This window comes from Pyxicephalus adspersus, chromosome 10 (genome assembly GCF_032062135.1).
Source record: "Pyxicephalus adspersus chromosome 10, UCB_Pads_2.0, whole genome shotgun sequence".
NCBI lineage: Eukaryota > Metazoa > Chordata > Amphibia > Anura > Pyxicephalidae > Pyxicephalus > Pyxicephalus adspersus.
This window is the reverse complement of record NC_092867.1, coordinates 41474307-41491450: the sequence shown is the minus strand read 5'-3', so window position 1 is coordinate 41491450 and position 17144 is coordinate 41474307. Positions and strand designations below refer to the sequence as shown.

The following is a 17144-nucleotide window of genomic DNA, read 5'->3' as shown; positions in this document are numbered from 1 at the left end:
TTAATAAATTTAATACATTTATTAAACTTTAACAAAACACAAAAAACTGTTAAAAAATTTTTAAACATGTAATGTAGTGTAAAAAGTATACAGTAGCATGTATAATTTATATATAATTATATATATATATTATATGAATATTTTCTTGTATTGGACTCAATACAGCTATTTTGTATTGAATCCAATACAAAATATTTAAATTTCCCACCGATCCGCCCACCTGCTCCGACACATGCAACAACGTCACCGGAAAACCCTGGAAAACATTGCTGCATTCGCCAGCTGGAGATCGAGTAGGAAGAACGTGTCCCCAGGATCTGTGGGAACCAGCAGGACGACGAGGGACAACAGCGGAGCAAGGTAACGGTTTTTTTTTTTTATATAAAGCTACCCTAAATGCAGGTAAAATCCACCCCGAGTCACACTCAGGAATCTCGCTAAGGGGGTTAAGTTACCCTAATGTCTTTTGCTACATTTGTGGTGATTATTCTCAGCAAAAACAGGGAAGAAACATTACCGAATTTGTGAAACAAGCATATCTTGCATATTTTAGTATTAAACTAGGGAACCAAGAAAAGTATTGGGCTCCCTATATAGTATGCAAAACTTGCGTAGTGTCTACATCAGTGGAAAAATGGAAAACTGAAAAGTTTGAAATTTGGTGTACCTATGGTATGGCGAGAGCCCAAAAATCATCATAATGATCGTTATTTTTCTGCTGTGAATGTAAAGGGTTTCAATTGTTACCAGTGATCAAGTGATACCAGTGTTCAGTACACTCCCTGATATTGCTGTATCCGACATGGAGGATATACAGGGATTGGAGTGTAATCCAGGAGTTACTGGTGGAAGTGAATATGAAGGAAGTGTTTCATCAAACCAGCAGTTCTCCCAAGAAGAGCTCAATGATTTAATATGTTACCTCAGTCTGTCAAAACAAGCATCTGAACTTTTAGCATCCAGGCTAAAAGAAAAGATCTGTCTGAGACCAGAAGTTAAAGTAACAGTTTATAGGACAAGAGAGAGGTGACACTCCTATCATATTTCAGTGAAGATGGAGACTTTGTGTACTGTTGTAACATCCCTGGAATGAGGGTGAAAGACGATTCATCAGACAGCTGCTCATTATATTAGTTTGCCTGCCATCTCTAAATATTAGTGGTATCTGAATGGATGTCCAATCATAAATTCCAACTCCCCTCTTCCTTTTTCATCCGTTGATTTAATTTTGTAATAAATGGGACTAATTTTGTTGCAAATGTGTTCTAATTATTTAAAAGATAAAGTGCTTTTTCTCTTGTTGTGTGCCATTTTGAGCACCCAAAGAGTACAACAAATCATACAACGAACATCTTTTATTACACTGTCTTACACTTTCAGGGATGAAGACTATTTGTGATCCTTAGTCTTTCTGAGTATTATACCACACAGTAATATGACCACTTGGGACATTCTCAGCTGCAATGTGACGGCAGTTACTGTGGACAGGTGTAAAAGACATGCTGGGTTAAAGGGCAGGGGTTAAGAATTTAGGACTTAAATTATTTTATGAGAACAAAGTAAGTATATTTAGATACAAAAGTACATGGAACATATATGCTTTGGTCTTAAAAAGATTTAAAAGCAGACATGTTTTTTTGCCATGAAGACAGATAACTGAAATGATATCAATAATTACAGATTTTCCACAGCCAATTATTACTTGCTGGTCTTAATAAATAACACTTACATGGCAATTTAGAATAATAGAATGAGCTTCATATTTGTAAAAATAAGCAACCCATTTACAAAACAATTTCCTAACCGAGTTCAAACTTAGTATTTTTGAAAAAAAAAAAAAAACGAATTAAAAAAGATATTTTAGAAATAAAACAGTGAAGTTGCCAGTCGGCTGGAAGTCAGAGGAAGTCTCTGAAAATAGTAATTCCCTGTTAACACAGTTGTCACCATCGGAAGATTTACCCATACCTTTAGTATTACCTATAAGAATAAGTCATTCTTGTTCAGTCAGGGTTGTACCATATTTTTTCTAGTTTAAGATTGAGAATAATATCAAATTGGGCTTTTTGATGCAGTTTTATTATGTTCTTTGGAGAAACCCAGGGGTCTTTCAAAGGCAGGTTTCAAGACAAGACAAGATCATATGACATGTTAATGGTACACAAGTGGGCATACAACTAACCAAGCAACTTTTAAAAGCAACTGGTTATACCAGAGCTTTTTTAGGGGTCGGAATTCAAATGGACGTGTACTTAAAACAGAACTTCATCCAGCTGAAAAAAACACCTTATTGTAAAACACTCTGGATGAAAAGAAACACTTGAAAGAAACGTTTTATAAAATGCAGGACATTGCTATTTGCATCGTGTGTGGCACTGGGAAAGGAGAAGGCTGCCCAATGCACAAAGAAATTGTGCAGGTTACACTTTTAAAAAGCCCACACCAAACCACAGCAGTGCGAAGGAAAGGTGCGTTTGAGGTACCAATAAAAATGAAAAGAAATCTAGCATTTGTCTTGTGAGCTGCTGAGCTTTTGCTTTATTGGAACTACTGAAAATGGAACAAACCCTTAGATTGGAGCTCCCAGGGCTTTTTTAGAATGGGCCTCATTTATTAATGCTCCCCAAGGCTGAAGAAGTTACACTTTCATCGGTGAGGCTTGGTGATCCAGCAAACCCGGAATCGATCTGGCCCAGGATTGAGAACATTTGCTAACGAATAGCAAATGACTTAAGAAATCCATTCCAGGTTTGCTGGATCACCAAACTTCACAGATGAATGTGTATTCTCTCCTGCCATAGAGAGCTTTAATAAATCTGGCCCAATGTGCTTTGTGATGAAGACATCATAATGAGATTCCTCTGAGCCTAATTTTGAATCAATAAGTACATTTAGTCAGATCCGATTCAAAGACTTGCAAAAGAATGCAAAACCTGCTTGAAGCATCACAGGGCACACGAGTTTGCACTTATAAGTTAAATATTTATTTAGATGAATACATTACCAAAATGAAGTAGATAAGCTTGTAACATGTATATTTCACTTGACAATAATACAATATTTAAAAACACTCACACATGCAATTTTCAGAAGATGCCAGATTTCTCGTTGACGTTTAGCCTGCATCTGCATCAGGGAGCTATCTGCTTCCTTAATATTATTTATAGTCATCTCAATTTGGGGCAGCAGTTCGAAAATTTTCTGCTTGCAACCCAGAAGTCGGCTAAAAGGAAACACATATTTAGGTTAGTAAAGAAATAGAAAAAAAAAGCAATTGAGTCTGCATTATAAATCATTGTTTGGCATGTACACAGAGTGTACAGAAATCTTTACAGCTCATAAGCTTAAGCCTTTTTTTGTTTTGTTTTAACTGTTGCTAAGATCCCTGTGATAGAATAGTACAGGTGACGGGCATTATTTATTCATCAAGGGTCCACAAGACTCCATGATAACACCCCTGCTTCCAAACAAGACAAGTACAATGCATACTCAATCTGCTACATTCAGTCAGCTGGGTAGATAGAGGGAAACGTGGTTGTTTGAATTGGTATAAATGAAACTAATCCCAGTTTATACTCACCTGTCCCTAAGTCGTGGGAACTGCCATCTTTTTCTTTCTTCCCTTCCTTGTACCGATCTTCACCTATCTTTACTGGCAGGACCGGGATGATATAACTACTGTGTGCTTGCATTCATTCCGTCCCCACAACCATGGAAGCCAGGATGTGAAGAGTAGGGTTATCCTGGAAACCACCCTTTTTGCAATATAACCCTGTCTGATAGTAAATTTTGTAAGGGGAACTTAAGTTCTACTTTATTAACAGTGATCAGATGACTTGGTGCTAACTGTCTGCTCTCCTGACAGCTACAGAATCCACCTAGAATGAAAAATAACTAGTTGTTGTCCTAGTATGTTTTCAATTTTACACTCATAGGTGTACTGCCAATAGAATGGTAAATTTATTGGTATGTATTAACACAATTAGGTTGTTATTAGCAGTATTATTAGGAATACAAAAATTGAAAACTGGTGAACAGACAAAACCTTTTATGCACCAGTGCAAGAACTTCAGTCCTCAAATCAGCACCAATGTTTGCATTTTAGACCTGTTTGCATTTCAGCCCCAAACCAAGTAAACCGGTGACAGAGGTGGCCAGATATCTGCCTGTATCCCTACTGCCCCACTGTGGTAGTGATGGAAAATCTCTCCGAATGGGGCAGGATCACAAAAAAAAAAAAAAAAGTAAGAACACACTTTTAGTACAGTTTTACTCTGCCATTAAGGTTACCTCAAGTGTCCAAACAGCTCCCTTAGCACTTTATCCTGGCCCTGCACTGTCAGCACAATGGTCTTCACCATTTCAGTACTATCACTGTAGGCATTCTCTAAAAAAGAAATGTATTACCAACATTAATTAAAATGTTAACAAAAAAATCTGTATCTACATAGAAATTACACACACAAAAACACAGACCTGGTGACCGAGGCTTCAACTGTTTGTATAATTCTATAGCCTTCTGTTCCCTGGTTAAAAAAAAAAAAAAAAAAAAGATTAATTTTTACATCATCGTTATCTACTCCAATGCTCAACAAGCAAAGACCCCATCTCAATTCACAAATGTTTTCTACTTGTGCGGTCATTATTTTCAGATACAGAACAGAACAGTGCTGTATGTATGGTGCTTGTTCATTCTCCTGTCCCTGAAAATGATGACAAAACTTTTTCCAATAACAGAAATTTGATATCTGTACAGGGTTTTTGATCTCAATGCACATACATACATAACATGTTTTTTTATCAGCTCTCTAAATAGTGGTACTCAACACTAACATTGATAAAATTGTAGTACTTTAAAATTATAGAAATCAGGTAGTTAGGAAACCTATATTTTAAAAAAGAAAGCAGACTACACTTGGTTTTTTTTTGAAAACCTAGAGAGGCAGACACTGTTTGTAAGCATGTTATTGAAGATACAGGCAATATATTAAGTAATATTTTGCTTTTAACATAATGATCATGCAGAAGTATTTTGAGATCTATGAGGTTAAAAAAATGCAAAAATTATCTCGTCAGTCAATACCATTCTAGGCTGCACGATCATCATTTGTGCTGTTCTATGGTCTACAGAAATCCACACATCTGTTATGTAAAAGGGGACAGGGGTAGTGTGCTCAGTAGTACTGAATCTGGTACAGTTGGGTGATCGCGTGTACTATCATAAGATAGAAGTGTGCTAATGGAAGTATTACTAAGAGAAAATCAAGAAGGGGGCGGGGAATAGACCATTAAAAAAAATAAAATAAATTATATATATATATATATATATATATATATATATATATATATATATGTATAAAATTTTTTTCTTTGAAAAAGTATCTTTGCAGCAATGTAAAAATGCCAACTCACAGGTGCTCCATAACATCGCCTTGCCTTCGCGCATATGGGCTTCTTTGTAGTTCTACTATCTCAGTGTGGAGTCCCATTATTTGGTCATCAAGAAAAGAGATTTCTCCAGCCTGTGAGTACAGAGCAATTTAATACAGATATTTATAAACTATTTTACAGAAAGGAGATCTGGACACATAATTTAATCTGGCCAACCTCAGAAATAGAAAATTGAGGTTTATGGCAGTGGACACTTGCCAGCCAGCTGGCCCCTGGGAAACATCCATTGTTTACATGGTCATAAATATATATGCTTGACCAAACATACACATCTGGTGAGTAGACAGATGTCTCTGGGAGGTCATATCATGCAATGTCCAAGGCCACCTTTAAAAATCAAGTTGACACTTCTGAAACACAAAGCATCACAGGCAACTAAAATATGTCATGTACATTCTTCCTTAGGCAAAGCTGAACCCAAATGCACTGACAAGCAAGACACTCTGGACAAAGCTTACTTAACTTTATCATTTAGCCAACATTTTACTATCCTTCTAAAGATCAGTTTTGGGTTGTAGTATATATGATGCCATATTTCACTTATATTTTTACTTGCTGAACATCATCAGCAACATCTGCAACATTTAGTTAAAGATTGTTTCCATGGTATAATCAACAGCTTTGCTGTCCAGGTTAGGAAAACAGACAAATTAGTTCACATACTATACCTTTGCACATCCTACAGCTCGATCTTCCATCTCTTTCCAAGCTCTCAGCATTTTCTCTGAAGCTAACAAGTAAAAAAAAAAAAAAAAAAACATTTTGTCTTATTGGCTGATGTCAGAGCCCCATCTAGTGGTTAATCTATAATTCTCTATATTTAATTCCATACATGCGAATGACCAATAAATTTGCACTCACATATTCCATAGGCCATTTGATCACTGTAGCGCTCCAAATCAATCTCAATGCTTTTTTTGAAAAACTGCAGTTTGGCCTCTAATTGTTGAGAGGCCGATACCATCGTATTCTTCATTTTCGTGAGGTTGGTATTATAACGGAGTAGACTAAGCCTAACGAAAAAAAAAAAAAAAAAACACTCATGGGATTTATAAGGGAGGTGGCAAAAACAAACACTTTGAGTTGTATAGGAGAGAACTATACAAATGTTTTATAATTCAGAGGAAGTTAACACGACTCGGACAGCCTTTTAAAATGTCCGACAAGCAGCACAGAAACGCCTAATCTGTGTGCCCTAATATATCTAAGGTTTTACTTTGTTACAAAGGATTAAACTGTATACAAAACATTTTTAATCTAACATTTTAATAATAAATGCTTCTGGTTACAAAAACACATAGATCCTTTTAACACCCAATGCACACATACACTGTTCATGTCAGACGAGCCTTGGTCTCTGAACAGCAGCACCTGTTTCCCTCAACCTGATTAGCACAGAATAGGGAACTGAAAAAATAGTATCAGCATGCCTTGTCAATATTTGATCAGATGACAAACCATTTCTTTTAATTACTTTGCTGAACTATAAAATGCTAATACTCGGACCTAGTCAGACATTTATTAGAATAATCAGGACATGTGTGTACCCTGCTGTAGACAGAAAAGGATGTACTTACATTGCTGCTCTTTGTCCTTGGAAAAGCCGGCTATAGTCTTCCTTCAGCCCTGACACATAATGAACGGCCTCTGCCCACACCTTGCGCAGCTGTAGTATGGGAAGCTGAGCTTTGCTGTCTTGCACTATACAAGATATAAACATTTGATTTTGTAATTGAGATTATTGATGGTCTAAAGTATAAGAATATTATAAAAAAAGATTAAGAAGCTTCCAAGGAATGCAAACCTCAATAATCAACTTCTCCTCCTCATTCCTCCTCTTTGATCCGTTAAGAATACAATGGAAATACCTTGGCCTATTTTTTTTTTTAAGATCTAAGAGTGGGCCATTTGAATTGTACTCACAGAATTGTCTTTTGCAGATTCTTGCATTTATAAATGCAAGGACCACTGCTGTAGTTTATGTTGAAACACTGTCAGCTGAAAAGGCAGTGAATAGAGATCCCCCCACTAGAAACAAAGAAGTAAACCTTACAGAGCAGCCAACCCTTTCTTACGATTTTGATGATTTGGTTTGACTGCAATATCAAAAGAAACTACTTACCAATATAATTTACACACTCTGACAGATTTCTTGGTTGAAAGGGTCCTTCATAAGTGGTCTTGCTCTTATCAAATAAATACACCATGTAACTGTCCCAGCCTCTCTGTCGTACAAATTGGAAAACAAGGCTTAATAAGACATTAAAAATATTTTTTTCATAAAAGAAAAAAAAAAAGCATTTTCATACAGATAGCAGTAATTCTATTTATTAATATATTTAGACTTATTTAGTTATTATAAACAAGCAGCAGCTTACAGAAATATTACTTTTAGGCAGGACAAGTCCTCATCTACTTATAAAAATAGGCCAGCTTCTCCGAGCATAAATGATGCATGATTCAGTTGTACAACCAAATGGGGCCGATAAAAAGTGAAGGCTGAACTATTTTGTAGGTCCAACTTTAAGTATGCCTTTCAAAATGTTAGCCTTTAAAAGTGTCCTCCCCATAGGTCCTGTATATTAAAGCTGCCCACTCTTCCACTTTCTTCCTAGCAGAGTAGCTGATTAAATAGTTTCACATTTCCCATGGCAGCATTTGTCAAGTGATTTAGCCATTGTTTAGAAGAACTCTAATCAGACTTCACAGTTGAGTCTGCTGCGTGCTCGAGCAGGTAAGCCATTGCTTGTAAACCACACTTACCTGTGCTACTTTGAATATGGAGGAAAGGGTAACAGCAAATTTGTTATGAGGAAAGCAGAAAAGCCTGCAAGTGTGCACTGGCCGATATGCCACCCACCCCACTAGGTGGCACCCTAAGCAATTTATGTCACCTATGCCTAAAAACAACCTAATTTGAGCAGAGGAGAAGTGTACTTGCACTTTAAATTACCACCTAGAAAAGGTAATAAGGATATGCAAAGCTTACCACTCCATCTATTACACATTGAGAGGCAGGCTTCCTTGGGTCAAGAGACACCCCCATTTCAAGCAGCAACTCCTGATTGCAGGTACTAATTCCAGTCTCTTTTTCAATCCGAGACTGAAGAGAGTGTAGACTTTCATCGGGTTGTAGGAGGAAGGATATGATCTTAGCAGATGTCATATTCAAAATGTGTACAATCTGTAGATAGAATATAGAGAAATGCCAGTAAAAATGGCACACAATTTACAATGCAAATTTCACAAGTCAGAAATCTGTTACACAAAAGACACGTCTATTCTACCTTTAAGTTCAGGATGCGATCCATCAGCGCAAAACAGCGGGGACGACCAGAGTGCTCATCAATTCCACCACCCCGTAGCTGAGGGTCCCAGTTTAATACAAGCTGTAACCATGTCTCCATGTGCTCAATCATAATGCTAGCAACAGATCAAAATAAAGGATTAGAAAAATCTTTTTTCCTATCAGAAAAAGCAAAACATACAAAGTATTTAAGCAGAAAGAATATAACTAAGAAATTCCATTAGTGTGCATTGGCAACACCTTTTTGGAGGAAGCAATACTGAAATTACTAAAGAAGTTCTGGTTCTTTATGAAGAAAACAGAAAAAACAGCATTTAAGAAAAAAGTCAGGTAAAGAACCCATGCAAGATTCACAGAGGTTCCCCATTTTAGTTTATACAAAAAGTAAAACTAAAACACAATTTAATTTTGTGCAGGGAGGGATGTTCTAGTATCCAGAAAAGGAGAAGTCAGGCTGACAACACTACTTGGGATTATATTGCAGCATAGACCATGTTGCCAGGTCACTGCCAAGCGTTAGGAGCTTCCGGCAAAGCAACAATTATTTTTATGAAGAAAATAACGTAAAAAGGGAAAATGGGGGTGTTTGTGCAGGGTAAGTTAATGAATTCATACAAACACACTGAAAAGGCCAAAAGGGTAATGTCCTCAATGTGGCATCAATGTTTCTAAAGGGCAGGATCATTTCCTTTTAAAACACATTGAGAGGTAAATATGCTTACAACATATAGGTACATTTGCCCAATACAGCTAATTACAGTTATTTTTAAATTTTTATTTATGCCCAAAATGTTTTCATCATTCTTTACAATACTTTGCAGATGCTGCAGAAACAGACCAAATCTAGTCACCTGATTTACAATTAATGTAAACTCACTTTCTTCCTTGACAGAAAATTATTTAATTTCCAAGTCTGTAAATTTATTAGTGCTCAGCAGTAAACAGGACAGGGGAATTTCTTGCTTAGATAGCGGTCACTGGTACAGGTGTCTTTCTTTAAAGATTAACCCTTCACCTCTAATTCTGGTGATAGCTTGGGGTTTGAATCTTTTTTGTGCATACACAGACTGCAATAAAATTTGGAAAGGGTAACAAATAATTAAAGCGTACCTAAACTTAGAAATTTAACTTTACATAAAAGGTTTAAAAAAAAAAAAAAAAACGGGTGCAGCAACGCCCCTAATTCTTGATCACCTAGGCCAGAGGTCAGCAAACTTTTTTGGCCACTAGGCCATTTCAGGGGTAGGCAGGAGCTTACTAGGCCAGACCCTCTCTTGAGTCCCGCCCTTATGGCTTCGCCCCCCACCAGGAACGCCCCCTGAGAGGCCGGGGTAAATAGGGAACATTCCCTCGCCTCTATGCATTGCGGAGGAATGTGTTAACGCCGGCTGCGGTAAATAGGGAAGGGAACTAACACACGCAGGCTAAAGAGCCACATGCGGATTCAGTAGTTTGTTCCGTCTCCGCTGCAGGTTGCCGGCCGAGAATATGCCAGATCAGCCAGGGAGAGTTGGGCCGGAACACACTACCCGCTTGGCTGTATCTGGCCTAAAGGCCCGAGTTTGGCGACCCCTGGCCTAGGTGTTCGAAAATGAATGGGAGCGCAAACCTCCCGGGATACCGACTTCACGCATCCATCTTTGGTGCTCCTTCTGCGCATGCCCAAACATCTCAGGCATGCGCAGAAGGAGCCTTTTAGTAAAAAAAAAAAAAAAAAAAAAAATGTATGTGTGGCACGCAGGCTTGGGGATAGATGCCGGGACGAACCTGACAGAATACACCTCTGGATGGATCAGACTGCCCTGCGGGATTAAAGGAAAGTCTATTTTTTGTTTCCAGATCCAACTCTACATGGCCACATTTAGTGAATATGGTCTTATGACTGTAATTAAGCACATACTTCTTTTCTGTTAACTAAAACCATCACACCAGTATAAAAGATATATATAAAAACGATAAATGACAAAATACTTTTAGACATTAAATAAGACAAAAGGTTTGTTTGGAAAACATTCATGTACAATTTTGCAGTACTGGAAATACATGTTTACACATGAAAGGGAATCGTGGCCCACATGGCACATGTTAAATCATAGCTTCATTTATACACTTGAAGGATTCAGAAAGATTGCCTTAACATGCAACTTCAACCACATATGTTAAAAAAGTGAAACAGTATTTTAACACACCTGCATAAGTTATTGGGCTGTGGCAAGTGGGTACTGAACCTAATTTCACCTGACATCTCCTCATAAGCATAGATATGCTTTGGATCTTTCTTCTTGATCTTTTCGTGCCTAGAATAATAAAAAGTTATTTATATTATTTGGGGAGTCAGATCAGTGGTTACAATGATAGCCCTCTCATTCAAAAATCAAATGATTTTGTGTTTCAAACTGTATTGTACTCATACTAATATATTATACTGTAAAAAAAATCATGAAAATTTTTATGAAAAACAATGTACTACTTTTAGACATATAAAACCGGACAGAAATGGAGGTTAAGAAAAAAAAAAATAAAAATAATAAAGTATGTATTCATGAACCCAAAACTAAAGCTATGTCTTAAATATCTCTAAATCAGTTATAAATAGTATTCATTCCATAAAAGGATGAGAGAGCACTTCCTGTCCTATTTTATATCCTAATAAAAATAAATATAGTATTTTGGTATTCATAGCATTAAGCATTCTGATTCCATATCGTACCCATTGGCTTTTATTTTTTAAAGGCAAGGTCAAGCATACTGCTGCTGGCCTACTGTGATCATGTTATATTCTGCTCACAAGTAGAAAAAAAAAACATCTTCAGAGCAAAGATAAGTTAAGCAGAGCACTCACCAAGTGAAAGGCTGCATGTTATGAAGGAATGGTCTGAAGCCTGCTATACATTCAAAAACCATTGTACCAAAGCTCCAGTAATCCACTGTCACACTGTACGGCTTGTTTTCAAACAGTTCTGGAGCCTATAGTTAAAACAAAAACCAGACAGGACATACAATGACTTTGCATTAAATGGGTAGCAGTTTTTATTTCTTAAATAAATACATTGGGGCTGATTTATTAAAGCTCTCCAAGGCTGGAGAGAATACACTTTCATCAGTGAAGCTGGGTGATACAACAAACCTAAAATGGAATTCTTAATGTAATTTGCAAATGTTTTAAATCCTGGACCAGATACATTCATGTTTGCTTGATCACACAGCTTCACTGATGAAAGTGTATCCTCTTCAGCCTTGGAGAGCTTAATAAATCATTGCCTTCGCACACAACAGCCTAGCTATACAACAGCATTTTGACCTGGAAGTGCTCATATCAGACATACCAACAGCATCCATGTTCTGGATTTGGCTTTCAGAGACATGTTTGGACATATTATATACAAAACCATCCACAGCCTACCAAATGAATATATATATATATATATATATATATATATATATATATATTATAAATTACAAAAAAAATGTACACTGTCTTCTATTGCCCAAGTCAAGAATCTTTGAGCTTTAGAAGAGTTAAGTTTGAGGAAAAGTCTATTTAATCTGGCTGTTCTCCCCAGCCCCTTTTAGCCGGGTGCACCACCCGGGACTTTTCAGGAACCACCCAGATCTTTTTGGGTAGTTACTAAAAAGTTGGGTCACAATACAAGTCGGCCACCACCCGCCTATAGTTTCTTGCCAAACTGCCTAAAAATTTTTTAGAGAGAATATTGCTTATGAAAGTGTTCCCTTTTGTGATGTATGGTTCATTGGCCTTTATGCAACTATAGAACGCAATATTAAATTAGAGGCAATGTAAGGAATCAGAATGCAGCACCAGACAGGTTAACAGAAAAAGTCTTCAAAGATCTTATTTCATGGGTCCAAATTACATTTTTCTGTGATGGTTCAATTGTATTGGGAGCCGCCCAAAAACATCCAATGGAAAACTTTTGTATACTGGGGTCTTTGCTGCCAGTAAAGTTTACCTCTTCAAGTGGTCTACACTAATCAAACATAACATATATAACTTTGTGACAAGCAGGCCACCTTTGTGTGGATTATGAGCAGATTTTAAAAATGAATATTAAATGCAGGTAACGTTTTATTAGAAATATTTTAATCATATGCAACTAAAACATTTTTTACCAAATGGTAGTAGTGTATTTGGTATTCATGTATGAATCTTAGAATAGTGGAGGACTGTTTGTAGCAACACATCTGTTAGTGAAATTTAATGGATTGTTGGTAATAAAAATAGAACCATTGTATACATACCAGGTACTGCAAGGTCCCTACAAATGATGTGCAAAGGCTTCCTTGATCTAGATCCTTGGCGTATCCCAAGTCGATAATTTTATGCACAGTCTAAAGTAAAAGGAGAGGTATTGAGATTTCCAGATCATGCAACAAACTTATATATTTTTAATAAAACCCAGACACATTCTATTAAACATATTACAAGCATAACAACTAAACGTATAACAATATAACATAATTCACCACAAGTACCATATTTTAATTTAGAAAAAAAGGCACACGGATTAAGTTACAGCTCCTCACCTTCCCATTATAATCCTGTAGCACAATATTTTCTGGTTTCAAGTCCCTGTGTATAATTCGATTTTCATGCAGATACTGAATACCAGCACCTAAAAAAAGAAGTCATCAAGGAACATTTAATAAGAACTTTAAAAGAATTTATACAAAGATCAAAAATGTTTATTCTGGGAAAAATAGTTTTCCTCCTAGCTTTTTTACCTGGCTACACCACCCAGCACTTTTCAATAACCACTGGGTTGTTTTTGGGTGGTTACTGAAAAGCCTAAATATATTTCTGGGGAGAATACTGGAAAAATATAATAATAATAATAATAATAAATGTAAACTGAATAGGCTATATGTATTGAACTGTCTGATAAGAAACATCTCAGAAGACTCTTAACAAGACAGAAAAAGACAGCTCATGCTGTAACAGGAGTGAGGTGGAATAAATAAAAAAAACATAAATCCATCAAGTTCAACCACTAGGGAAAAAAACATATTCCATATTCAAACCCTATGTACATATTTGATCCAGATGAAGGCAGAAAAACACCTATAAACCCTGGTTCAATTAGCTCCAACAGGGGAAAAATAATTCCTTCCTGATCCCATGAGGCAATTGGATGTTCCCTTATTCAACAGTCTCTGTTATATTTACGAGTACTTAAAACTTTAATACCCAGGTTTTCTCTGGTGCTGTCTCCTGCAGATTTGCAACACTCCAATCCAGCACTCAGAAACATTCAACCCACCATCAGTAAGCCCAAGTCATTGGCACACCTACTAAGAGAAGTTTATCACGCCAGCCTATTATTATTATTAATATTAAACAGGATTGATATAGCGCCAACATATTACGCAGTGCTGTACATTAAATAGGGGTTGCAAATGACAGACTAATACAGATAGTGATACAGGAGGAGAGGACCCTGCCCCGAAGAGCTTACAATCTAGTAGCCTTGGTATCCAACGTCAACAAAAAGGCCAAAACACTGCAGGAATTGAGGTTTCATATTTTTTTGTATTGTAAAGTATGAGGGGGTTAAAAACATCTGTTGTGTTTTAAGGCATTTGTGACCAAAGCTATGTTCTAAAGCTGTTACATACCTATATCACTTAATATATTCAAAACTTGGCTTTCCTTCAACCCACAGCAGTTTTCTGGTTTGCTTAAAAGCTGGAAAACAAATCAAACAAAAACTTAACAATTCATTCTTACACAGATTATTTCTGCTCGGTTATACATAGGAAAAAAATATATATTAATGCCATTGCCATTGTGGCTAAAACCCCAACAGGTCTGTGAGAACAGGGTTTGTCTATGGCATTGCTTTGACATTAGTTTGAAACACTTATGAGATAATTTAGAATTTATTGAAGGATGCTTTTGACCTGCAGTTGGCCTCCTCCTGACCTATGGCTAGTTTATACTTAGTGCTCTGTAGCAGATTCAGTATAAGCCTACTTGCACCAAACCTAATGGTACACAGAATGCTTACAATTTGAACAGATTTTATTTGCAAGACAAAAATAATTGTTGCACAGATATATTACATTTTTTTATCCAGCTGAATTCTGGCTCCTTTGTATCAGTTTATCAAGATAACAATAAAGCGTATGTACATCTTAATTTATTTTACAGTTTGCTATCATACCTCAAGAAAATTTTTTTTATGTTTAAATGTTTCAAAAATGTTTCTTGTCTGAACATCTTTTCTGTTGCAGGCTAAGCATCTGCCTCAGGAATTTCCAAAGGGTAAATTAGAACATCCTAAAGACTTCACCAGCTAGAATAGTGTGCCAAGGTATTAAATAAATAAAATAAAAATTCCACAGCATAACACTCACTTTACGCAGATCTCCTCCAGAGCAGTACTCCATTGCCAAGTGCGGCACGGAATTCACCAAGAAGTCCATTTCAGGTGGCACCTCACAAGCTTTGACAACATTAGGATGGCTTAATCTGTATAAAACAAATCACAAGTTTCCTATAAAAGGTAATAAAGCACAACAGTCAAACAGATAACTAGTTATGTGAACTGCTATTTTGTAGAATGGAGCTTTTTTTCCAACTGGGCTTTATCAAACAAATCACATCAATATATTATCAATGTTTGTATAAAAAATAAAAGAATTTAGTACCTGGATAAAACTAAGTAGTAATGAAACAATATATGTATTTGACATTTGTGTTTAGATGCTTGTGACAATGTCTGTGCCTGCAAAAAGGTAGCTCTTATATGGATTAATTTACCTCTGTTATTCACAGCAAGGTGACGGGGTATCTTTAAAGCTCTGTCCCCTATTGCTTTATACTCACAGAGTTTCTTCCCTCTCCTCTTTATGTTGCAGCTGTCAAAATACCTGGTGCTTCTGGGTATAGGTGGGCATTTTACCCCCTCCAACAGTGCTCAGACCAAGGAGCCAATTGTCACATGATGAAGTGGGTGGCATCACACCTCTTTGTAGGTTCTGACAATTGGTATTTTGCAGTGGATGCACCATAGGAAGGGGCAGCAAGGAGAACTTTAAGGATGAATATAACCGTACTGGGAGGGGGGCAATGACTTATGTACCATGCAACAGTTTAAGGTAATCTACATTTCAAAGGGCAAAATGACAGTGCTGACAGAGGAGATGATATTCAAGTGCCCAAATATAGAATACCCCAAGCAGCATAGCACTAAAATACACATCAAATGAATTTAAATAAATTAAAAAATACAACAGAAGTTGACAGCGTGCTGGAAAATGCAACAAAAAGTCATCTGAGCTGCAGCGCAAATATACTATATAGTTATAAAACATATAACAAACCTTTTCATGATCTGGATCTCCTGACACCATCTCTCCTTGTTTTTCAAACTCAGCTCAAGGCGACATGATTTTATTGCTTTTAATTCTCCAGTATCCTGGAAACCAAATAAAAGAATTCTAGGTTTATTTGAGATTGCTTCCCTTCCTATCCACACAGCTGATATGTCCCTCTCTCCTTAAACAGACAGGTAATATACCCCCCACCTTCCTTGTCCTGACAGGCAATATGCCCCCTCTCTCCCTATCATGAAAGGCAATATGCCCCCCCCCCCCCGCCTCCCTTCTTATCATGACGGGCGATATGCTCCCCTCCCTCATTATCCAGACAGGCGATACAGGCAATATGCCCCTTCCCTCCTTATCATGACTGGCGATATGCCCCCTACCTCCTTATCATGACGGGCGATATGCCCCCTACCTCCTTATCAAGACAGGCGATATGCCCCCTCCCTTCTTGTCATGACAGGCGATATATGCCCCCGCCTTCCCTTCTTATCATGACAGGCGATATATGCCCACCCCTCCCTTCCTATGACAGGCGATATATGCTCCCTCCCTCATTATCTTGACAGGTGATATGCCCCCATCACTCCCTCATTATCCTGACAAGCGATGTGCCCCCCTCCCTCAATATCCTGACAGGCGATGTGCCCCCCCCATTATCCTGACAGGCGATATGCCACCATCCCTCCCTCATTATCCTGACAGGGGATATGACCCCCTCCCTCCCTTATTATCCTATGTACACCTCCAGGACCTATCGTGTTGGTGTTACCAGACCACCACCAGGACCCATGGTAACACTCAGAGTTAGCACTGCGACTCCCCTGGACACATACCCTGTTCTGGAACAAACAGACATTCCCAAAGCCTCCAGTGCCCAGCCTGTCCTTCATTTCCCATGGCCCGCACACCACTCCCTGCTGAATCGGCGGCTTCTCCATAATTAACACAAATATCAACTTCCTGGACTTCCGTCTCTACCGGAGGTCTTTCCGGTCACCTGTCAGCTCATCCGCCCTCCCTCTGCAAACATACGAAG

The 17144-nt window shown here is 37.5% G+C and overlaps 1 protein-coding gene across 1 annotated transcript; it reads right to left on the bottom strand.

Annotated features, from left to right (window-relative positions):
* Positions 1–3075: 3075 nt before the first annotated feature.
* CHUK (component of inhibitor of nuclear factor kappa B kinase complex) lies at positions 3076–17115 on the bottom strand (the record flags this gene model as incomplete). Its single annotated transcript, XM_072424321.1, is given in 18 exon segments — positions 3076–3223; positions 4291–4387; positions 4477–4526; positions 5413–5522; positions 6120–6181; positions 6313–6464; positions 7029–7152; positions 7574–7676; positions 8441–8635; positions 8739–8874; positions 10948–11055; positions 11601–11725; positions 13019–13108; positions 13304–13392; positions 14393–14462; positions 15134–15248; positions 16103–16197; positions 16942–17115. Coding segments are annotated over 18 exon segments (1974 nt in total), but the record flags the coding sequence as incomplete, so codon positions are not given.
* Positions 17116–17144: the final 29 nt, after the last annotated feature.